Here is a 23,818-nt window from a genome sequence, read left to right as displayed (position 1 = left end):
CGGCAAGTTACCCATATCCTCTTCGTTAATTAGTTTGCAAAGCAGTTTGAAGGTTTCAAGTCCTATTGTCACCAGTGGGTGACAAATGACTTCAAAAGATCCCCATCAAATGCCTCGCTGCTTCCTCTCCTCCGCCTCCACTCCATTGTCTGAATAACCCCCTGAAAGCGGAAAACACATACCCCATCCCAGTGATTTTATCACCCACCCCTGTTTGGCACGCATTTCCCCCCACCCCCACCATGCCTTTCCAGCTGAGCTTGAAATTAAAGTCTACTTTAGTAGCCACGCTAGTCCACAGGATATGAGACACAGTAGGTAGGTTGGTCCAGGCAAAGATATTACCTCACCTACTTTGTCTCTCTCACGTCTGCTTTTGTTTACTTCCTCATTTCTACCCCAGCAACAGGGAGGAGCTGGGAACAGGACATTGCATCAAATGGCAGCTGCAGAACCATCAGGGGGGAGGAGTGCAAGGAGTTGTTTTGTGTAGGTCCTACATAAACACTGGCCTTTTCAATAAGCAAATAAAAAGATTCTCAACGGCACAGCAGAGGAAGATCGGGGAATAGGTGGCAAATTCCTCCCCTAATGATTTTAAAGCAGATGGAATTTGGGGAGGGGAGGGGGTGTCAGATTTGACTGTGCCCGCTTGAGTCTGGAATCCTCACAACTGAGTAAAAGCCCTTGATCAAAAAGAATCACCGTGGGGGGCTAGGTAAAGGTTCCGATAGGCAAATATGCAGCGTGGAAAATGCGGGGAAGTGATTTGCTTCCATCCCACACTCGAATTGGAAGAGATCTAGGAGGTCCCTTCGCCTTGCCCCACTGGCCAGTCCCAGGTCGGTTCCAATGACACATTATTTTTAAGGACTTTGACCATCTCTTTTCGACTGGAATCTCCTCGGGGCAGGGACTTACTTGCCTTTGCTCCTCTCTTGGACAGCACCATGCATGCCACGGGCGCGCTGCAACCAGCACAACCGTCTCAGAGAAAGAGACAAAAAGGAACAACTGCAGGGTCCACTTACCCTGATCTCGTTGCGCCGGATTTCCACGTCACACACCGAATGGCCCTGGTGGGCCCCGCTGTAGTAGCAGCAGAATTGGCACACGGCGACCTGCTCCGCTTCACAGTGGTACAGTCGGTAGGCGTTGTGTTGGGGGCAGCTCCAGGCCCGGACGTCGTCCGCCTCCACCAGGAGGTGCCCCCGGGCCGTGGAGGGCTGCTGCAGGTGCGTCTGCACGTGAGATTGACAGCAGGGGGCCTCGCACCTCAGGCAGATCTTTTGGGCGGGCAGCGGGGGACCCCTGCGGCAGAAGACGCAGTGCAAGACCGAGGGGGTCTTCTCCAGGTTGAGGGAGTTGAACTTTTCCACAATGTTGGTCAGTTTCAAGTTCTTCTCCAGGTTGGGTTTCTGGTTGTAGGCCTGATTGCATTCCGGACAGCGCACTAACCCAGTCTCTTTGGCCCATGCCTCCCCTATGCAGCCCCTGCAGAAATTGTGCTTACAAGGAAGTTGAACGGGTTCCACAAAGACATGCAGGCAAATGGGACATATAAGTTCCTCTTCGAAACAGTTCTTCCAATTTTCAGCCATTTCTACGGATATATTTATAATCTCTCTCTTACTATTTCAGTTTGATCTACAGATGCAGCTGGAGAGTGGGCTTTTCCCCCTGCAGTGGGAAGTCTGCCGGTAAACTGCTCTTGAAAAATAAAAAAATAATACAAAAAAATAAAAACTACAATATACCCTAAAATTCAAAGTAAAATAACCCACAGCAGAGTTCTATGAAACTCAAACACTAACAAAAATGTATATATATGATTTGATTAAGGGCCACTGTCAGCTGGAAAAAAAACCACAGAAGCTTTCAGGGTTTAAAGCCCACAATTTAAACAACTCTTAGGAGCAGTTTTGTTTCTTTTGATTCCGGAAGGTGAATCAAAACTTACTGAAGGTTGGAAAAAAAAAATCCATACAAAATCCAGTAGCAGAGTCCAAGTTCTATAAAAACCTCCTAAATTTAGAACTCCGGATTTGATTTTTCTTGTCTTCGGTTTGCAACTGACATTCAATATTTTAAAGGGACTTTTGTCCACCAACCTGGTCAGAAGCCCAAGAGAATAGACCGCCTCCGATTTTTTTTTTCCCTTCCTTTTCTCCCTGAGGGGAGCTAGGAATTAGTCTTTTTTTTTTTAAAAAATCTGAGTTAAGATCCAAATGGAAGATTAAAAAACAATGAAACAACGAACTGGATTCTTTCAACTGCCCCAGAGATTTCTTCTAACCCAGATGAGCAGCAAAAAAAATTCTTTCGGTTGCTTTGGAATAGTGAGATCTTGGACGGAAGAACACAGTGGGAAGACGGGTCAATCATTCAGATGAAATTCCAGCCCAGAGCCAAAGGAACCCTCCCTATCCCTTCCTCCTTTCACAAACAGGAATGAGAACGAAAGAAGAAGAAAAAAGGTTTGGGGGGGGGGGGGGGGAAGGCTCATGAAACAAAAATCAACCTGTGCTCTAAATGCTCACTAGGGAACAGGTTTAGAAAATGAAAATCTTGTTTCAGGATCTGGAGAGATTCTGATTCAAGGTAAAAACATCCAAAAGTAGAAATAATAAAACAAAACAGAAGCTCAATATTTGGGAGAGAGCTGGGTCGCTGGTAGGAAAACAAGCATGCCTTGATCAAACTGAAAAGGAATTTCTCAACTGCTAATGAAGAGCCCTTCCCCCTCCTTTTCCTTCTCTTCTCTGTTTTCTCTCTGACATGAAAGCTATTTCTCCTTTCAGATCCAGCCTGCAAAAAGGGGGTGAGAGGGAGAAGCTGAAAGAAGACTGCAGAAATGTACAATTCCAGCAGGATCTAGTCAATTCTCAGCCATTTTGAGTTGCCTCTCTCAGTTTGGATTTTAAAAATAAAGCGACAAGAGAAAGAAGGGCAGATTTTTAAAAAAAAGTAATAAAAACAATAAAAAATAAATCGATCTGGTAGACGGCACCACCCTGTAAAGTATGCGCCTGATGTGTCAGTTTAAGGAGGGGAAACTCCAAATTGAGTCTGTGCAGCAGCAGCTGCTGTTGTCTTTTGGCTTTATCATCAGATCAAAAAAAAAAAGCCAACACGCTCATCACGGCCACCTCCAGCCATCTTGGTTTTCTGTTTTTTTTAAATAATCTCTTTAATAAAAATAGACGTTTCTTCTTTCCCTCCCTACGCCCCCAGAATCATGACAGAGACTCTGGCAGCACAGTGGTTTCAAGGCTCCCTCTTCTCTCCCCCCGGATTCTTTGCCACACGCAGGGGGAGGGGGGGGGATAAACCAACTCCCTACAACATTAAAAGAAAAAGGAAAAAAAACCAAAAACCAAACCCCCAAAGAGCCACAAGCCAAGCGGGCTCGGCCCCGCTGTCACACGCAGGCCCGGGGCAAGGCGACCGGGGCAGCGGCTCCTCGAGGCTGGGCCATAAAGCAGGAATAAGGTCTCCTGACAGCTACGGAGCCATAGTCAATGGGCAGCTCCAGAAACAGGCTGTCACATCCCAGGTGCGGGGGGGGAGTGGTGCGTGTCGGGGGGGGAGCCCAGAGCAGGAGACGCGACCCCCACAGCGCACGATAAATCCCCAAGGGGGGGGGCGCGGACCCCAAAGTCCTCGGGACTGGGGGGCGGGGCTCAGCCGGGGGGGGCGATGGCGGCTGCAGGGAGGGGGGGGTCCGGGTCCTCTTCGGGCGGTGGCTGCGCAGGGGGGCGGCCCGATCCCCCCGCCCCGAGCAGGCTCCCCTGGGGCCGCGGCGCCCCGTTCGCCGCCGGCGTGTGACAACCCGGGGGGAGCCGGTCCGGAGGGTGCCGCGGCCGCCGCCTCCTCCTCGCCCGCCGCTGCCGCTACCGCTCCCGCTGCCTCCCCGCGCCCGTGGCCGCGCCGCCGCCGTCTCACGCCGGGGCCGAGCCGCCGCAGCAGCCTCTAGCCCGGGCCCCGCCCCGCCGGCCCACGTGACCGCCCCAATTCGATACATTGAAACGCCGCCGCGTTCGGCCTCCTGCCTTAAAGCGGCCGCGCCGGGGCGGCAGAAGGGGGTGGGGCCCACCTTTGTCCAACTGCCCCCCCCCCCCGCCTGCGACCCTCCCCGCACCCCCGGCGGGGTTAGGGCTGTGACCGTGGCACTCGGGACCCCCAGGCCTGGGTCCCGCAGCGCGAGGCACGGTACCGAGACAGCCGCTGCTAGGGCGACCAGATGTCCCGATTTTACAGGGGACAGTCCCGATAGTTGGGGCTTTTTCTTATATAGGCTCCTGTTACCCCCCACCCGCGTCCCGCTTTTTCACACTTGCTGTCTGGCCACCCTAGGCGCTGCCCATCCTTGGCAGGAGAGGACGGGGGAGCTGCGGGGAACAACCAGGCCCCGCTGGTTAGCGCCAGAGGCGGTGGACGCGCCGGTGCGAAACGCTAGGGGCGGCCGCTCCCGGCCGAGTGCACAAGGCAGCAAAGGGGTCAGGGCTCTGGTGCATCGAGCGTTTTACTCCAGCAAGGGCCACAGGCCTACAGCTATCCGCTCTGGCCCCCGTTCCCACAGTATCTTCGGCCCTGATCCTCCGAGGCATGGAAGGGGACATGGATGCAGTTAACAGTAGCGAGCCTCCGAGCCCGGCTCGACAGGCTAGGGCCCACTTCACGGGTAGCGCAAGCCCAAGTCTGTGAACGGGTGCTCAGAGGCTCGCTGCTGCAGGCAGTGTAGAGACACCCTTAGACACGTAATTCCCATTGAAATCAACGTCAGGTAGGTGCCTAAATACACCTCTACCCCCATATAACGCTGTCCTCGGGAGCCAAAAAATCTTACTGTGTTGTCATAGAATATTGGGGTTATAAGGGACCTCAGGAGGTCACCTAGTCCAACCCCCTGCTGAAAGCAGGACCAATCCCCAGATTTTTGCCCCATTTCCCTAAATAGCCCCCTTAGGGGCTGAACTCACAATCCTGGATTTGTCAGGCCAATGTGCAAACTACTGAACTATCCCTCCTTCCTGTAATAGCAAACTTGCTTTGATCCGCCGGAGCACGCAGCCCCGCCCCCCGGAGCACTGCTTTACCGCGTTATATCCAAATTCGTGTTATATGGGGGTAGAGGTGTACCTTTGGGGAGCTGGGCCTCACAATCTTTAATATATTTACCCTCACAACACCCCTGTGCAATAGGGAAACGCTATCATCCACATTTTACAGATGGGAGACTGAGGCACAGAGCAGCTAAGGCCTAAGCACCTGACCATGTTGTGTGCGATTAAAGCTCTCCAGGAAAACTGGTGGTTTTTCTAGCTGCCCGCCCTGCAAACTCAGCCTGAGATCTGAGAGACAGATTAACGCATTGCCAGCAATACAGATTTTGGAGCTAGGACGTTGCAGGGATGTGTGCACTGGTTCTAGGGGTGTTGGTTTTTAAGCATAGCAGAGTATTACAGATTTGCATACAACCTTGTAAAGGCCTCCACGTTTTCTGCACTCTGTGAGAAAAGCAGTCTAAGTACAGCCAACCCCAAGTGTTCCAAAATCATGAGTCACCCCCCCCCAAAAAAAAGACTCTGAGATTGGCTTCAATATCATGAGACTGAAACCAAAAATAATGAAGTTTGGTTACTTATCTTACTTCTGTGTTTTGAGCCTTTGAGCTACACTTGGGTCATGTTTTTGAAGCCCAGACCTTACCCTTTTTAAAATATGAATAATCACATGAATCTGGGAGCTGGGGCTTTAACAAAAAAACCCAACCATGAGAGTCAGGCTAAAATTGTGAGAGTGGGCAACACTGTAAGTGTCCCTGGAGCCAAATCCTTTTTGGAGTTAAATGCTCACCCCAGTTTTTAGGAGTGATACTTATCTCTTTCCTCAGCGAAGATAAAGGATGTCGAAATATTTCCAGCTTTACTCACCAGTGCTGATCACACTGAGCTGACCTGTACTTCACCGCGCTCTGCGTTTAGCTTAATCGCGGCTCAGGATTTGGTGAAACTCCTTTCATTCAGGCCAGTCCATGGGCTTGTCAAACCCAAAGGGCTGGGCAGCCCTGAACTTTGGCTGTTTTCTTTTCCTGTTCTTGATCCTGCTCCAAAACGAGTTCCTCTCTGACACCGTCATGTGCCAGTGGCAAAGAATCCTAGAGAGCATCACTTTCTTCCAACACGGAACATGGACCTTTATTAGAATACGCAACGCAATGCTAACCCTGAAGCGCCTCTGTTTCTCTCTGCTTTACTGTAGAGCTTTGCCTAGAAGCTCCCCGAGCTTCAGTGCTGCCTGGCGGATTGCTACAGATTTAAAGAAACAATTCACATAACGTCACCGTTTCGTTAATTCTTTTGACCATGAGCAACGCAGGCTAGAATCCGGATCTCTCTCTCTCTCAATGCTGTGTTGGTTCTGCAAGGAGAAGGGGAGTATAAAGCAGGAGCTCAGAGGCTAGAGTGGTGAAGACCAAAGTACCGAGGAAGGCAGAAGTGGTAAGCACTCATTTTACTCATGAAAGTGAGCCCATCTGACTCTGAACACACACGGGGAGCAGGTCAAGTGAGAAAGGAGGAGCCAATAGCCACTTGCTTTTAAACTGGGGCCCAACAAGCGCTGTATGGCCTGTCCCCACCAGGGTTCATAACCACATTTGAAACGCTTGGTGGTGGCTTGCATCCATGCAATGGTTTCAAACGCAGCGGAACTAGCACCTAGCAAGCTGCAGGGTGACAAGCGCCATTAGCGGTTTACAGCGATTGTTCCCAAGCACCTCCAGGTACTGATTCCACAGGCCTTGGAGCCTGTGGCTGGCCCATTCCTGCCTTAATAATGAGCCTCTAAGTTAGGCCCTGATGTGCTACTGCATCCGACTCAGCTGCCCCCACCCTCGGGCTCAGGGGAGCTGGGTCGGCTCCGAACAGCAGTCTCACGATTTCGCAACTGGCCAGGTTAGAGAGCACACAGCAGACCAGGAAGCAGCTGCTGACAATCTATAGAGACCTTCACACCATTTTACAGACTACAATCTATGGTACCTTGCCGCCTCAGGAGAGTTGCTTCGTGTAACCGACCTCAGGATCTGAATGCTGCCATCTCTATGGGGGAGGGCAGCTAACTGGTGAAAAGTAAGGAGAATATACTTCAGTTAAAGACAGATCCAAGTCCTGACCCACGCAAACAGGGGGTGATGAATCAAGTTGCTAGCCTGGCAAATGAGTACAATCGGGGTGAGCCTTGCACACAATCTGAACGCACAGTCTCAGGACAGCTCACCCAGGGCCTGTGTCCCTATCATGCTGTGATACCTGCGAGGGATGGAGAACCTCATCTCCAGTCACACAGGGGAGCAATTCGTAGACTGATCCGGCCCTTCCAGCAGCTGGTTCTAACTCGAGGTCTTGCAAACTGCAGGACTGGCCGTGGGTACCAAAAACTCTGGAAAGAGCTGAATCCTCATGGGCCAATCCAGCTCCCAGTGAGAATTTTGCCCTAGGGTCAGAACGGGGCCATTATTTTATGTCCAGACATTCTAGCTGTGTTTTGAACAATTTATGTTTTGCCCACACGGTCTCTTTAAACCCAAAATTCCCACCTGTGTTTTTTTGTTTTGTTTTTCCTTCTCTTGGAGATTGAGCAATTCTCCTTTTCCTTGGAAGAGAACATAGGGGTGTGCCTGTTATCACATCTCTCCTGCCAATCTCCTTATCAGCAGCTGCTTTCGCAGGAGGAGGGGGGTTGTATATCCGACTCCTGCTGAATGTGCTAGGGTGTTGGAAGCAAAATATGTTTCCAATGTAAACACGTTTCCCATAAGGAGAACTGAAAAGGCAGAACTCAAGAGTGGCTTAAAAACAGAACATTTAGATTAAAAAAATCCATGTAGTGCTTTCTGCCGAATCAAGATACCACTGTAATGCATGTTAACAGAAGGAAGCACTACCTTGTGGTTAAAGCCCAGGACTGGGAGTCAGGACTCCTGGGTTCTATTCCTGACTCACTGTGTGACCTCAGGTAAGTCATGTGACCTCTCCGTGCCTCTCTTTGCCCATCTGTAAGATGGGGATACCAGTGATTTACCTCTCAGTGGGTTGTGAGATTTAATTTGTCACTGTTTGTAAAAATGCTTTGAGCTCCTTGGAGAGAGGAAACTAGAGCACAGCACGCTCATTATTACAGTGCACTGCTAGCTTCTTTAGCATCACAAAACACAGCCATCAGGCTGGCAGATGGCCCAGCACAATATAAATACAGCCGGACCAAGTGCTCATCTGCCCCGACGGACGTGTAATTCAGTGCTGAATTCAATCCAGTGGCAGTGCGGGATGTGAAATCTTCTGCCTTTGCTAACTTGACTGACTTTGGAAGTGCCTGCAAGTCATTGCAACTCAATGGGTGCTTGGTGCCCCTTGTGTTGTGCACTGGTGGGGCTGAATCCAATCCCTAGCGGACAGGAGTCTGCATCGCAGAAGCCACCAAAGCCCCTGGCCCCATTGATGGCAATTTGGGCCCAGAGGCCAAGCTCTGAATGAACCCTGCAGACTGACCCCTCTTTACACCTCTAGAACTGGTCGCGCCAGAATGGGCAGCGCTGTCACTGCCACCCTACCTGGTCTGTGGATAAACAGGAGACGCTGGTCCCCAGCACTGTCAAACTGGCACAAAACGACTGAATATATTTCCAAATTCACTGACTGCAGCTGGCAGGTGAAACCCTTGCCCAAGACTTACAGGGTCCGTCTACACTTGCAGCTGGGAGCGTGCTTCCCAGCATGGATCAACAGCCTCGCGCTGTGCTCAAAACATCACGGCAGCAGCTTGGGTTAGCAACCCAAGCCCAAAGCCACCCAGGCCCCTGAGTATGTACTCAGGAGGCTAGCCTGGGACGCATTCACTCGAGCAGAGTTAGCGCGTGTCGGTCTGGGGGGGCCTGCAACCCATGCTCCCAGCTGCTGTGTAGGCACCCCCAAAGATCCACACCATCCACACCTCTTTTTTAGCTGGGTTAAGTAAATACGATCTGTAATCTAGTTATACTTCCCGTCCAAGGATCTCAAAGTACTTTGCACATATCAGTGAAGCAGGTAATTATTCCTGTTTTACAGATGAGGAAAATGAAACCCAGCGAGTCTGGCTGGCATTTTCAAGAGCGGTTCCTGCTTTTGTGTACCTGGCTTGCGACACCGGATTTCCAGAATGGCTGAGCGCTTACACCTCCCGTTGAAACCAGTGGCTCAATCCCTCTGCAAAATCCAGCCCGAGGTGTCCACCTGAAAATCAGTGACCCCTCTGGAAACTTGGCTTTGGCTGAGTTTCCCCAAGGTCAGGGAGGATCAAATCTGACCTGCCTGACCCCCAGTCATGTGCCTGAACTACAAGACCAACTTTCCTCTTTAAGCAGAGTCTATTTGGGCAGCAAAGAGACTCGGGCTCCATGAGCCGTAGTTTAAGCCGTACTTGAGTTCAGTCATTCGTGAATGAAATTGGTTTGCTGGGTTCTTTCCACACTTCCCCATTTCATAACTTTATGTAAAACTTCGGTGCAGTTGTGTGAGAGCCAGCGAGCAGGGGCTAAAACCCAGTCGGGACGTCCCTCTGTGGGCCTGAGACAAACAGCCTGTTTCCTTCCCGAAGAGCCCCCTTCTGTAACAGGAGCCCCAGACACAGGGTAACAGCACCGAAGATTTGTATGCACCACGAGGAAGGTTCTGAGAACCAAGCTCATGGTGAGTGAGAAGAGTCTCACTATTTGCCTAGCAAATAATGACCCAAAGAAGAGCTCTGTGTAGCTCAAAGGCTTGTCTCTCTCAGCACCAGAAGTTTGTCCAATAAAAGATATTACCTCACCCACCATCTCTCTCGAATAGCCTGGGACCTACCCAGCTACACCGCCACTGCATACATATTTACCTAGCAGTCATTTATGCTACAGATCTACCCTAATGCAAACTCTCTCCTGCTTCCCACCCAGGCTCGTTAAAATAGGGAATGATTGAGGGTGGTTCGGATTTTTTTTCAGGTAAATCAGGAGGGGATTGAGTGGAAACAAATAAAACAAATTTTATTTTTTAAAACAAATAAAAGGAAGTTCTTCTTCACGCAGCGCACAGTCAACTTGTGGAACTCCTTGCCTGAGGAGGTTGTGAAGGCTAGGACTATAACAGTGTTTAAAAGAGAACTGGATAAATTCATGGTGGTTAAGTCCATAAATGGCTATTAGCCAGGATGGGTAAAGAATGGTGTCCCTAGCCTCTGTTCATCAGAGGGTGGAGATGGATGGCAGGAGAGAGATCACTTGATCGTTGCCTGTTAGGGTCACTCCCTCTGGGGCACCTGGCACTGGCCACTGTCGGTAGACAGATACTGGGCTAGATGGACCTTTGGTCTGACTCGGTACGGCCGTTCTTATGTTCTTATGAAAGGCAAGGTGAGGAAACCCAGCTTGGATGGTCCCCGAATGGGAGTCACTAGAAGTGGCAGAGTCAATCCAGGCAGCTGCTCATGCAGTTCACACCCTTCCCTGGTGGAAATCTGAAGTAAGGGATGATGCTGTCCTTAAGGAGGGACTTATGAACATGGTGAAGAATAGCTGAGACTTTACCGTGGTGTGCAACCACCCCCACTCTTTAAGTTCCTCCCCAAAGAGCTCTCTGCCCTAAGCTCCCTGCACCTCAATGCAGCTCTCAAGGGGCGGATCTGGTGCTCTCCTTGCCCTTGTAAATACCAATCCCCCTTGCACGGCTCTCGCCCAGGGGGCTGGCAGTAGGGTTGCCAACTTTCTAATCGCAGGAAACCAAACACCCTTGCCCCGCCTCCTGCCCCACCCCTTCCCCAATGCCCCGCCCAGGCTCAGGCAGAGGGTTGAGATGCGGGAGGAGGTGTGGGCTCCAGGAAGGGGCTCTGGGAAGGGGGAGGGGGCTGGGGTGCAGGCTCTGGGAGGGAGTTAGAGTGCAGGAGGGGGTTCTGATCTGGGACTGGGGGTTGGGGTACAGGAGGGGGGTTGGGGTGCAAAAGGGAGTGCAGGCTCTGGGAGGGTGTTTGGGTGCAGGAGGGAGTTCGGGGCTGGGGCAGGGAGTTGGAATGCGGGAGGGGGTGAGGGGTGCGGGCTCTGGGAGGGTGTTTGGGTGCAGGAGGGAGCTCGGGGCTGGGAGTTGGAATGCGGGAGGGAGTGAGGGGTGCGGGCTCTGGGAGGGTGTTTGGGTGCAGGAGGGAGCTCGGGGCTGGGAGTTGGAATGCGGGAGGGGGTGAGGGGTGCGGGCTCTGGGAGGGTGTTTGGGTGCAGGAGGGAGCTCGGGGCTGGGAGTTGGAATGCGGGAGGGAGTGAGGGGTGCGGGCTCTGGGAGGGTGTTTGGGTGCAGGAGGGAGCTCGGGGCTGGGAGTTGGAATGCGGGTGGGTGTGTGGGGTGCGTGCTCTGGGAGGGTGTTTGGGTGCAGGAGGGAGCTCGGGGCTGGGAGTTGGAATGCGGGAGGGGGTGAGGGGTGCGGGCTCTGGGAGGGTGTTTGGGTGCAGGAGGGAGCTCGGGGCTGGGAGTTGGAATGCGGGAGGGGGTGAGGGGTGCGGGCTCTGGGAGGGTGTTTGGGTGCAGGAGGGAGCTCGGGGCTGGGAGTTGGAATGCGGGAGGGGGTGAGGGGTGCGGGCTCTGGGAGGGTGTTTGGGTGCAGGAGGGAGCTCGGGGCAGGGAGTTGGAATGTGGGAGGGGGTGAGGGGTGCGGGCTCTGGGAGGGTGTTTGGGTGCAGGAGGGAGTTCGGGGCTGGGGCAGGGAGTTGGAATGTGGGAGGGGGTGAGGGGTGCGGGCTCTGGGAGGGTGTTTGGGTGCAGGAGGGAGCTCGGGGCTGGGAGTTGGAATGCGGGAGGGGGTGAGGGGTGCGGGCTCTGGGAGGGTGTTTGGGTGCAGGAGGGAGCTCGGGGCTGGGAGTTGGAATGCGGGAGGGGGTGAGGGGTGCAGGCTCCAGCCGGGCAGCACTTACCTCAGGCGGCTCCCAGTTGGCAGCACAGCAGATCTAAGGCAGGCTCCCTGCATGCCCTGGCTCTGCGTGGCTCCTAGAAGCGGCTGGCATGTCCGGCCCAGTTCCTAGGTGCAGGGGCGGCCAGGCCGCTCTGCGCCTACAGGTGCCACCCCTGCAACTCCCATTGGCCACTGTTACTGGCCAATGGGAGCTGTGGAGCCGGTGCTCGGGGAGGGGACAGCATGCGGAGCTTCCCTGATCACCCCTGCAGCTAGGGTCCTCAGGGAAATGCCAGCTGCTTCCGGGAGCTGCACAGACCCAGGGCAGGCAGGGAGCCTGCCTTAGCCTCGCTGCACCACTGATCTTTCTGACCAGGGGTTCCAGTCGAAAACCAGATGCCTGGCAACCCTAGGTGAGGCCAGAGGTTGGAGAAGGAGCTGCAGCACGTAAGACTTTTGCACCAGTTCCCTTGATGAGCAGCAAGAAAACAAACATCGATGGATTTCTGACTGTGCTACAAGACACGCTCCAACATGCATGTATTTGCTTTGCCCAGGCTATTGAAACAGGCAGGCACACTCCTTGAGCACACAGAAGACACATTATCCAGAAGGCCCAGCTGGGACCGTGACCTAGCAAGGGCTCACGATGAGCTAGTAAATCTAGTTGCAGCAGAAAACCAGATAAAGGGGGTTGCAGTTGAACTGGCATCGTTCTAACACGCCTGGCACACATTTAACATCTGCGCTCTGGGAGGCTCTGGCGCGCAACGAAGCTAGTCTATGGGCAGACTCTATTAGGCCTTGTGCTGGGTGTGGCCCCCTAACGATCTCTTACCCCGTCTTAAACGAAGGGCGTGTTCCCATATCAGTTTGAACAAGATTTTGTCTCCACCCACGACAAGGATTCACCTGGTCAGGAGCGGCGCAAGCGCCCTAAAGGTGGGGGGGCGACAGGTGAAAATCAGTGACCCCTCTGGAAACCTCCTAGAGCCCAAACTGTGGCCCTACCCCATTCCGGCACCCCTGCACTCAGTTCATAGCAGTATCTTTAAATACGAGGACAGATTCTTGGCCCTCTGCCACTCAGGCACTATAGAAACAGGTTGCAAACCATGTTGGAGCATAGAATCATAGGACTGGAAGGGACCTTGAGAGGTCGTCTAGTCCAGTCCCTGCACTCTTGGCAGGACTAAGTATTATCTAGACCATCCCTGACAGGTGTTTGTCCAACCTGCTCTTAAAAATCCCCAATGATGGAGATTCCACAACCTCCCTAGGCAATTTATTCCAGTGCTTAACCACTCTGACAGTTAGGAATTTTTTCCTAATGTCCAACCTAAACTGCCCTTGATGCAATTTAAGCCCATTGCTTCTTGTCCCATTCTCAGAGGTAAAGAAGAACAATTTTTCTCCTTCCTCCTTGTAACAACATTTTATGTACTTGAAAACTGTTATGTCCCCTCTCAGTCTTCTCTTCTCCAGACTAAACAAGCCCAGTTTTTTCAATCTTCCCTCATAGGTCATGTTTTCTAGACCTTTAATAGTTTTTGTTGCTCTTCTCTGGACTTTGACCAATTTGTCCACATCTTTCCTGAAATGTAGTGCCCAGAACTGCACACAATCCTCCAGTTGAGGCCTAATCAGCGTGGAGTAGAGCGGAAGAATTACTTCTCGTGTCTTGCTTACAACACTCCTGCTAATACATCCCAGAACCATGTTCACTTCTTTTTTTTTTGCAACAGTGTTACACTGTTGACTCATATTTAGCTTGTGATCCACTATGACCCCCAGATCCCTTTCCGCAGCACTCCTTCCTAAGCACTCATTTCCCATTTTGTATGTGTGCAACTGATTGTTCCTTCCTAAATGAAGTACTTTGGATTTGTCCTTATTGAATTTCATCCTATTTACTTCAGACCATTTCTCCAGTTTGTCCAGACCATTTTTAATTTTAATCCTATTCTCCGAAGCACTTGCAACCCTTCCCAGCTTGGTATCATCCGCAGACTTTATAAGTGTACTCTCTATGCCATTATCTAAATCATTAATGAAGATATTGAACAGAACCAGACCCGGAACCGATGCCTGAGGGACCCCACTCGTTATGCCCTTCCAGCATGACTGTGAACCACTGAAAACTACTCTCTGGGAACGATTTTCCAACCAGTTATGCACCCACCTTATAGTAGCTCCATCTAAGTTGTATTTCCCTAGTTTGTTTATGAGAAGGTCATACAAGACAGTATCAAAAGCCTTACTAAAGTCAAGATATACCACATCTACCACTTCCCCCCATCCACAAGGCTTGTTACCCTGTCAAAGAAAGCCATCAGGTTGGTTTGACATGATTTGTTCTTCACAAATCCATGCTGACTGTTACTTATCACCTCATTATCTTCAAATGTTTGCAAATTGATTTCTTAATTATTTGCTCCATTATCTTTCCGGGTACAGAAGTTAAGCTGACTGGTCTGTAATTCCCCAGGTTGTCCTTATTTCCCTTTTTATAGATGGGAACTAGATTTGCCCTTTTCCAGTCTTCTGGAACGTCTCCCGTCTTCCATGACTTTTCAAAGATAATTGCTAATAGCTCAGATTATCCTCAATCAGCTCCTTGAATATTCTAGGATGCATTTCATCAGGCCCTGGTGATTTGAAGACATCTAACTGGTCTAAGTAATTTTTGACTTGTTCTTTCCCTATTTTAGATTCTGATCCTACCTCATTTTCACTGGCATTCATTATGTTAGACATCCAATCGCCACCAACCTTCTTGGTGAAAACCGAAACAAAGTCATTAAGCACCTCTGCCATTTCCACATTTTCTGTTATCGTCTTTCCCCCCTCATTGAGTAATGGGCCTAATCTGTCCTTGGTCTTCCTCTTGCTTCTAATGTATTTGTAGAATGTTTTCTTGTTACCCTTTATGTCCCTAGCTAGTTTGATCTTGTTTTGTATCTTGGCCTTTCTAATTTTGTCCCTACATACTTGTGTTATTTGTTTATATTCATCCTTTGCAATTTGACCAAGTTTCCACTTTTTGTAGGACTTTTTTTTTTTGAGTTTTAGATCATTGAAGATCTCTTGGTTAAGCCAGGATGGTCTCTTGCCATACTGCCTCTCTTTCCTACACAGTGGGATAGTTTGCTCTTGTGTCCTTAATAATGTCTCTTTGAAAAACTGCCAACTGTCTTCAATTGTTTTTCCCCTTAGACTTGCTTCCCAGGGGATTTTACCTACCAACTCCCTGAGTTTGCTAAAGTCGCCTTCTTGAAATCCATTGTCTTTATTGTGCTGGTCTCCCTCCTACCATTCCTTAGCATCATGAAATCTACCATTTCATGATCACTCTCACCCAAGCTGCCGTCCATTTTCAAATTCTCAACCAGTTCTTCCCTATTTGTCAAAATCAAGTCTAGAACAGCCTCCCCCCAGTAGCTTTCTCCACCTTCTGAAATAAAAAATGGTCTCAATACATTCCAAGAACTTGTTGGATAATCTGTGCCCTGCTGTGTTATTTTCCCAGCAGATGTCTGGTTGGTTGAAGTCCCCCATCACCACCAAGTCCTGTACTATGGATGATTTTGTTAGTTGTTTAAAAAAAGCCTCACCCACCTCTTCTTCCTGGTTAGGTGGTCTGTAGTAGACCCCTACCATGACATCACCCTTGTTTTTTACCCCTTTTATTCTTACCCAGAGACTTTCAACAAGTCTGTCTCTTATTTCTATCTCAACCTCAGACCAAGTGTGTACATTTTTAATATATAAGGCAACACCTCCTGGCTGTCCTTCCTGAGCAAGCTGTACCCTTCTGTACCAATATTCCAGTCATGTGTGTTATCCCACCTAGTCTCCGTGATGCCAACTATGTCATAGTTGTGTTTATTTACTAGCATTTCGAGTTCTTCCTGCTTATGCCCCATACTTCTCGCATTAATATACAGACATCTAAGATACTGATTTGATTCCCCTCCCCAAGTTCTGTCTTGTCTCTCCCTTAATTCTGCTATAACAGCCCATGCTCCCCCCAGAGTCTGACCCTTCTCCCAGGTCTCCATGTTTTTGACTTACCTGTGGGCTTTGATCACCTGCCCCAGTCGAAACTACTTTAAACCCCTCCTCACTAGGTTAGCCAGTTGGTAGCCAAATATGCTCTTCCCCTTCCTCGATAGGTGGACCCCATCTCTGTTTAGCAGTCCTTCTTCCTGGAACAGCATCCTATGGTCAAGGAAGCCAAAGCCCTCCTGGCGACTCCATCCTCACAGCCAACCATTCACCTCCAGGATGGTTCCAGAGGAACGCGTTCTACTTACAAAACCCATAGGACCATTCCAGGATTTCATTGGAGGGCTCTTACCCAAGAACTGACCAGGCGTGAAGCTGCTGAGAACTCACTGCTTGAGAGCCGGGGCTGAAAGGCACTGTAGAAAGGGGGGGTGCACTTGTTATTATTATGACAGATACCAACTGCCAGTTAGAATCTCGTTGCTGGGCATCTGAGGAGGGTGTTAACTCTCCTTTGCCATGACAGATACCAACTGCCAGTTAGAAGTTCTTTGCTGGGCATCTGAAGAGGGTGTTAACTCTCCTTTGCCATGATGGCTACAGAAAAATTGACAACGATTAGGCAGTGAGATGGCTCAGACCACTGCCTGTCATGCTGACCAATACTGTCTCATTGTGCTCCCCCCTTCTGTCTGTCTGTATCCATCTGTTGTCTCCTACTTTGATGGGAAATTCCTTAGTGCAGGGTCAGTCTTTTTGTTCTGCGTTTGTACAGTGCCTAGCACAATGGGGTCCTGGCCCTTGATCCGCGTAATCACGAGTAGACGTACGGAAGTTATTTTCCCTCTGCATTTGGCACCAGTGTGACTGCTGCTGGAATAATATGTGCCTTCTAGCATTCACAATTCAAGAAGGATGTTGATCAATTGGAGAGGGTTCAAAGAAGAGCCAGGAGAATGATTAAAGGATTAGAAAACCTTCCTTACAGTGACCGACTCAAGGAGCTCAATCTATTTAGCTTAACAAGGAGATGGTTAAGGGGTGACTTGCTCACCGTCTGTAAATACCCTCATGGAGAACAAATATTGGATAATGGGCTCTTAATTCTAACAGAGAAAGGGAGAACACAATCCACTGCCTAGAAGTTGAAGTTAGACAAAGTCAGACTGGAATTAAATAAGTTGTAAAACTTTTAACAGTGGAAGTAATTAACCATTGGAACAATTTACCAAGGGGTGTGGTGGATTCTCCATCACTGGCAGTTTTTAAATCAAGATGGGATGTTTTTTGAAAAGTTCTGCTCTAGGAATTATTTGGGAGAAGTTCTCTGGCCTGTTATGCAGGGGGTCAGAGTGGATGATCACAGTGGTCCCTTCTGGCCTTGGAATCGCTGAAGCTACAACTTGGAATCCTGTGCGTTACGGTAACACAAATAATTCATAGTAAGAATGTTAGGATTCTAGCACACACCTGGTACAGTAGCTAGCTGTCGGGAGGCTGACTGGCTGAGCCGGCTACCACGTGTTACGGCTGTAAGCTCTGTCACCTCGCCCCTCTTTGCAGCCAAAATCTACACCTGGAAGGGGGATGCTGGAGGATGCTTGGTTAAGAATTCCTCTGGACTGAGTGCTGAAGTTTTTGTTCTGTATGTTAAAAACACATCTAACCATATACACCCCATTTCAGCTGAGGCAAAGCAGATGACCTGACTACTTGTGGTTAGTAAGGGCCTGATTTTTACCCCAGTGTCCATTTCTGAGGGTGCAAAATTACCCCCAGAAACAACTGTGCCTTCATGGTTGTGGACACAACTGTAATAATAATACTTGTTTGTACGTTCGCTAGGGTAGCGAGACGGTCGTCTTTGTTAGTGGTCTGTACAGCACCTGATACAACAGGGCCTTGATCCTTGACTGGGGACCCTCTCACTGCTATTAAACAGCCCCTTAGCCCAAGCCCTGCCAGGCCGAGTCACTCAGCAGGCATGGACCAGCCACGGGTTTTTAATAGAAATCATAAGAAGCAGAGGATAGAAGCAACCCTGAGCCAGCTAAAATTTCATCACTGTTGAGTAGGCTCCATCTCTGGATAAGGAGCTCTGATTGCTGCCCGCCCCCTACTCCATACGTACCAGTCAGGCTATTTAAAGGGCCATTAATACAGATCATGATAGGGCTCCATGTCAGGATTTCACAGCCTTGCTCATTCCATACGGCACTCACTACCTATACTCCGTGGACACCGTTCCCTGAGAATCCTCTGTGCCAGTCCCTCTAGCACTTCCAAGAAGGAGCCACAAGTATTGATGCATGGGTTCCTGGCACTTGGGGTAGCTGGTGACTGAGTAAAGATCAGAAATGGACAAGAGGGCACAGGCTCACCTCTGTGGTATATTGAAAATTCTGTTAAAATTGTCATCTGACACTTTAAATTGCAGGGGGTTTTCCTGGTCCTGCTTGCAGTCTAGGTGGCTCTGTACAGATGTGGGCAATTCAGACCTAGCAGCAATCACTCTGTAGAGAACCAGTCTAGAATAAGGAAGGGTGAGTTGTGTCACTCCATTTTTAGGGAGCAGCCTGCTTTCTCTCTCTCTGTTTTTCGGTTCTTGTGTGTTATCGTTCCAAATTCTAAGATATAAAGTCATTTTACATTACAACCTTCCAGAAAGAGTATTTTGTTTTTATCTAACTTCTGTGTGTGTGGGCCTGTGAACCAAACAACTTCCTGGCAGAAAACTGCTGTGATCCCTTAAGAGGTCATGCCCCAACAGCACAGAGTTGCTGCTCTGTGTGTGGTACATCATTTGCCTTTAGCATTAGAATGCAGTAAAACAAGGTGTGGCTGCAACCAGACTCCTTTGTACTGAGAACTTTTCAGTGCACAGGCTGTGCAGAATTTGGCTTCGTCTACAGGTGGATGAGACCCCGTAAGAAAACCCATGATAGTACAGGAAAGGATGCTAGCAATGCAGTAGATCGCATTCATCCCTCTGAATGCAACATGGTATTAAAAGGGTGCTGAGGTTCTGCCATCTAAATAATACTTAAAGCCAAAGTTCTGCGACTTTGCTTTCATTACTTTTTTTTTTTGCAAAAGTAAGGGTACCACCCAAGTGTGCTGGCCAAATGTTAGCTCCAGTATTGCCTTCCTGGGCACCTTAAATTTAGCCCTGCTGTTTGACTTGGATATGGTATTTTTCACTTCTTGTCCTGAACGCCTGCATAATGTTGCTTTGTGGCATTAAACAGCTGCCATGTACCACCTCAGAGGTGGCTGCATTCCAGTGATGGGTGACATGATCCTTCTCTAGTACCTTTACTTACTTCTCAGGGTGGTGTGAGACTTAATTAAGGTCTCTAAAGTTCTTTGAGCTCCTTGGATGATTTTTGTTTTATTTTAAAGGGAGCAGGCTGACTGAAGAATCTGTTTATTTAAACAGCGGAAAGTAATTTTTTGTACAGCACTGGAAGCCTGGGGCTGTACTCCTCCTCCTGGATTTTACAAGCTTTCTTAAGACTCAGATCTGTGGGAGCTGGGCAGGGTGGAGGGTGCTGTGTCACAGGCTCTGTCAGCCAGACAGATTATTAATAAGGAAAACCTCCCCTTGGAAAAGCTCAGCTCAAAACTATTCATGACTCTTGCTTCTATATAAACTCCTGCACTCCCTGGCAATCGTGAGTGACAGCCGACCGGCTCCACCCTGGAAACCGCACAAGTCACTCCCTGGCAATCCCCACTGTGTCCAGAGGGCATGGGGCTGCGTCAGTGGCTTGCAGAAGAAAATGCTCAACTTTGATTCTAGCTTTGAAAGTGCAGGGCGTTCATTCTGGGGGAGGGGAACCTACATGGAGGGCTTGTAAAAGTGACAGGCGAATAGCACAGGCGTAAGGCAAGCGCTGAGCAAGCATCTTCCACGCCGCGCTGCCAACGCTGACCGGATTAGCCCATCCTTGGCACAGCGCTGCATGTGCATTTCAGCTTGGGCCTGCCCTGCAGCCCCTCCCACTGGCCCTTATGCAGTTCTACCAAATACGTCAACCTTGACACGCAGCCCCACTGTTGTTCCAGTCCTGGGCCTCCCGCTCTGTAACACAGATCAGTCCACTGCGGTTTTGTCTTGGGGCCACTCCTCTCTCCAGCTCTTCCTATGCACCACTCCCCGACACACAGCAACCCTGCTATCTAATACAACTTTCCAGAGTGCGCTGCTTTAAATGTAAGGCCGTAAGTACCTAGATCCTGTGTGTCACCTTATAAATACCTACGATGAGACACAGCCAAACAGGCCATGGCAGCATCCGTGTGTGTGTTTCAGGAACAGTTGGTGCTAAGTCATTAGATATGTGCTTTGACCCATGTTATATTTTAGACCGGTAACAAGAGTGTTAATTATCTCAGCGTGTATGAACAAGGAGTAAACTGGAGTCTGAAATCTGCTGCTTTCTTATTGGCTACAGGTGCTGCAGACAAAAAAAAATCATCATTGTTTCAACAAATGTTCTAGCCTGCACCTGCTGTGTTTGTGTAGTTAGTCTGAAGACACAGCTCTGTGTACAACAGCAACTTGAGAGTGGGGGCTGCAGCTTCTGGAAGCTGGTTAAAGGGCTGCTTTGATCACTCTCACATGTCAGAAAAAATGTGTGCATGTGTAATACAAGCAAAATATTTTCATAAGGAAATTCAAGCGGGTCATTGTCATTCTTCAACCACACAACACGGCCCTTCCTTGGATTTTTATATGAAGAAGTGGCTTCTTCTTTCTTACTGCTCCCACCTAGACACCACTGTAAGCTGTGTTCACAGCTCCGCACCCACAGGCTAGTAGAGATGGACCAGACCCAGTACTGAGAGGAGAGAGCTCAGAAAAGAAAAGAACCCAGCACACAGCAGAAAGTGGTGCTCATGATTTGGGGGTGGGGGCGCTCTGCCCTCTGATTCAGTATTAAACCCAGTATCCCATCATGGTGCTAGCAGGTGCTAAGCTGCTACAGAGGCTATCTTTGGGCAAGAGTCCCAATGTAACCACAGGCATGTCACTGAGCTGCTCTGTGCCTCCGTTTCCCCATATGCAAAAAGAGGACATTGGCAGCTCCCAAACTCCCATGGGATGCTGTAGAGCCGAATGTATTACCCTTTGCAGAGTGCTTTGTGAGCCTGAGTTAGGAATGCAGAATTAATTGGTAACAAATCGGTGTCCACCTGGGCATTCATGGGTGTCACTATGTGGCACACATGGAATGTCCCAGCAGCAGTGGGAACCAACTCTGATCCTGCTCAAAGGGGATGTGGATACAGAGTTGGGAGTGGGGGTGGGATTTGCAGCTCCAGGAGACACTCTAGCAGCTGGGGCTAACTGCACCGAGTACGTACCTGTCCGAGACTCTAGGTATGTACTCAGGGTGACTAGCTCTATTGTTAGCCAGCTAGCTCCATCAGAGCTAGTGCCGGTATTTCGCCTCAAGCTGGGAATCACACCCCCAGCTCCAAGTGTAGCTGCACTGTAAAGCACTGGCACCCATCCACTTGAACTAAAGGAGAATCCCCATGTGCTAGCAACAGTATAGGGCCATGACACATGGGACAGCTGTTCTGATTTCACCCAGTGGGAGGCAGTAGTAAATACACACACACACAGTGCTATGAGTTTGATCCCAAATGAAGTTGCGACTCACAGGATTGAGAGGCTGGGTCTCAAGAGGCTAACACAATAGTCTCATTCCTGAGAGGCAGCCCGCAGCTGTGCTTTCTAATGTCTTGACATTCTGGGTCTGTCTACACAGAAGAGAGCCGGTCCAGGGTTCCACTCTACACAGGTCTAGATTGCCTTCCTCGCCGCCCCTTTGGGAGCAGGGAGACTACAAATAGCAACCAGGAAATGGCACAAACAGAAGCCAAAAATGACCCCACCCTGCAATCGTTAAATGGCTTTTAAGGCTATAAGGGACTATGAGGATCACCTAGTCTGAGCTTTGCTTAACACAGGCCAGAGAGCCTCACCCAGTAACTGCTGCCTCAAGCCCAGACTTTCTGTTTGTGCATGTAGCATGTCTCTTAAAAAGGCACCTACACAACTGCAGTGTAGAGGTTCTGGCTGCAGCCCCCGAGCTCTGGGACCCTGCCACCTCCCCGGGTCCTAGAGGGACTTAAAATCTTCCAGTGATGCAAAATCCACTCCACCCTTACGTCAGTCTGGCTGCTTTGTGGGAAGAGATGCTTTAGCCAAACCCCAGAGGCTGGGCTCAATACAGGGGGAACCGGGTGAAATCCTCTGGCCTGTGATACACGGGACGGCAGTATTCCATCAGACAGTCCCTTCCGGCCTTAAAAGCTGTCCCGACGGTTAATTACCCTCACTGTTAACATAAGAATAATATTAGAAAGGCTTTAAAAACAAACAGACAACTCAATTTGTTCACTGAACCTGAAGCCTTTCGTATGTTTAATTGCTGGTAACTCTTCTCACTGGGGCTTCCTAGCCAGCTGAATTAGAATTCCCCTCTCGCCCACAATTCCTTTCTTTCCTAAACAAGGAGCAAGGACTATAAAGGATGGAAAGGGTTAATCTGTGCCCGGGCGCCTCTCAAACTTCATGGCTCCAGTGTGTGGAACGCAAAGCCCTTTACGATAGTTCAGCGTGGTAGCCGTGTGAGTCTGTATCAATGAGGAGTCCTTGTGGCACCTTCGAGACTAACTCATTTATTTGGGCCTAAGTCCACAAAAGCTTCTCCCAAATAAACGTGTCAGTCTCTAAGGTGCCACAAGGACTCCTCGTCGTTTCTACAGTAATTAATGGCCATTGCTGCACACGGGGAATCCGATAGATAGAGATCAAGTTGCACATGGCAAGGCCCCGGGTATAGAACTCAGATCCTTCCAACTAAACAAGGAAGCGCTCGCACCCTCTCCTTGCGGCCCCTCAGTGCCACACTCGATGTGCAGGGCGCTGCAGAAAAGGACGTGTTTATACTAAACAGAGGTGTGGTTAGAGGCAGTCGGTCAGGGCGGCTTTGCTATGCATGTGGCACTATATGCATCGGGGGATATAACCCTAACCCTGGCTGCATGCAATAGGCCGTGCATCAGAGCTTGAGGGGTCACTGCACCTGTCTGCGTCCTAATTTCCCCTGCAGTGACAGATGATCTTAATGGCACCCGGCTTGCTGATAAATTGACCACTCTCACCTATGTCCTGCTGCCCTGCCACTGGGAGCCACCTTGCCGCTTTCAGTTCTGATGGGGAGGGACCACCACAGAGATCAGAAAGGAATTCAGTCTCTATGGCCCTTTAAATCATTGGCTTCTCCGCTGAGGCTGCCAGTTAGAGCTACTGGCTCTGGGAGGTATTGGATACCTACCCATTTCGAACCGATGGGAGTCCAGCAGCTTATTTCACTTACGGTCACAGGCCAACAAAATGCCCATCGGCCAGTAACAGCTTTCTTCACTAATGACCTATTTTGGACTCAAACAGGCATCCTAGCAGCAAAAGGTTCCACAGTCCAAGGCATCTCAATCCCCCAAACCAGCTTTTATGTGCTGTAAATGTCTCGGGCACTGTAGGAAAAAATCGCTTCACATCCAGGAAGCGAAGGTCGCTTTGTCACTCGGCACGCATGAAAATGCTGTTTCATGCTGTCTACAAAGAAGGCTGATGTACTTGTGCCTGGTGGATCGCATTAAGAACTTGCCTCTGCTTCTCAAAGCTACTTGCGCTATATTTCATCAGCCCACAGAGGTACAGAGCCGATGTTTGCTATGTAGGGCCGCAGACCCTTATAATCTGATTGGAAAATGGAGCTGTTTGCACAGATTTATTGAGTGACGGTTTATTAAAGTGACAGGTCCCTTCTCCACC

General features: G+C 49.8%; 1 protein-coding gene across 1 annotated transcript in view; it reads right to left on the bottom strand.

Annotated features, from left to right (window-relative positions):
* The window catches only part of TRIM8 (tripartite motif containing 8), a 54,514-nt gene extending 50,635 nt beyond the window's left edge, over nt 1-3,879 (bottom strand). The window contains exon 1 of the mRNA XM_039547479.1: nt 1,032-3,879. Coding sequence (XP_039403413.1) covers nt 1,032-1,601 — 570 coding nt within the window. The 5' untranslated portion in view covers nt 1,602-3,879. The remainder of the gene's footprint in view (nt 1-1,031) is intronic.
* Between the last annotated feature and the right edge of the window lie 19,939 nt (nt 3,880-23,818).

Source organism: Mauremys reevesii, linkage group 7 (genome assembly GCF_016161935.1).
Source record: "Mauremys reevesii isolate NIE-2019 linkage group 7, ASM1616193v1, whole genome shotgun sequence".
NCBI lineage: Eukaryota > Metazoa > Chordata > Testudines > Geoemydidae > Mauremys > Mauremys reevesii.
This window is presented reverse-complemented; position numbering and strand designations above follow the sequence as displayed.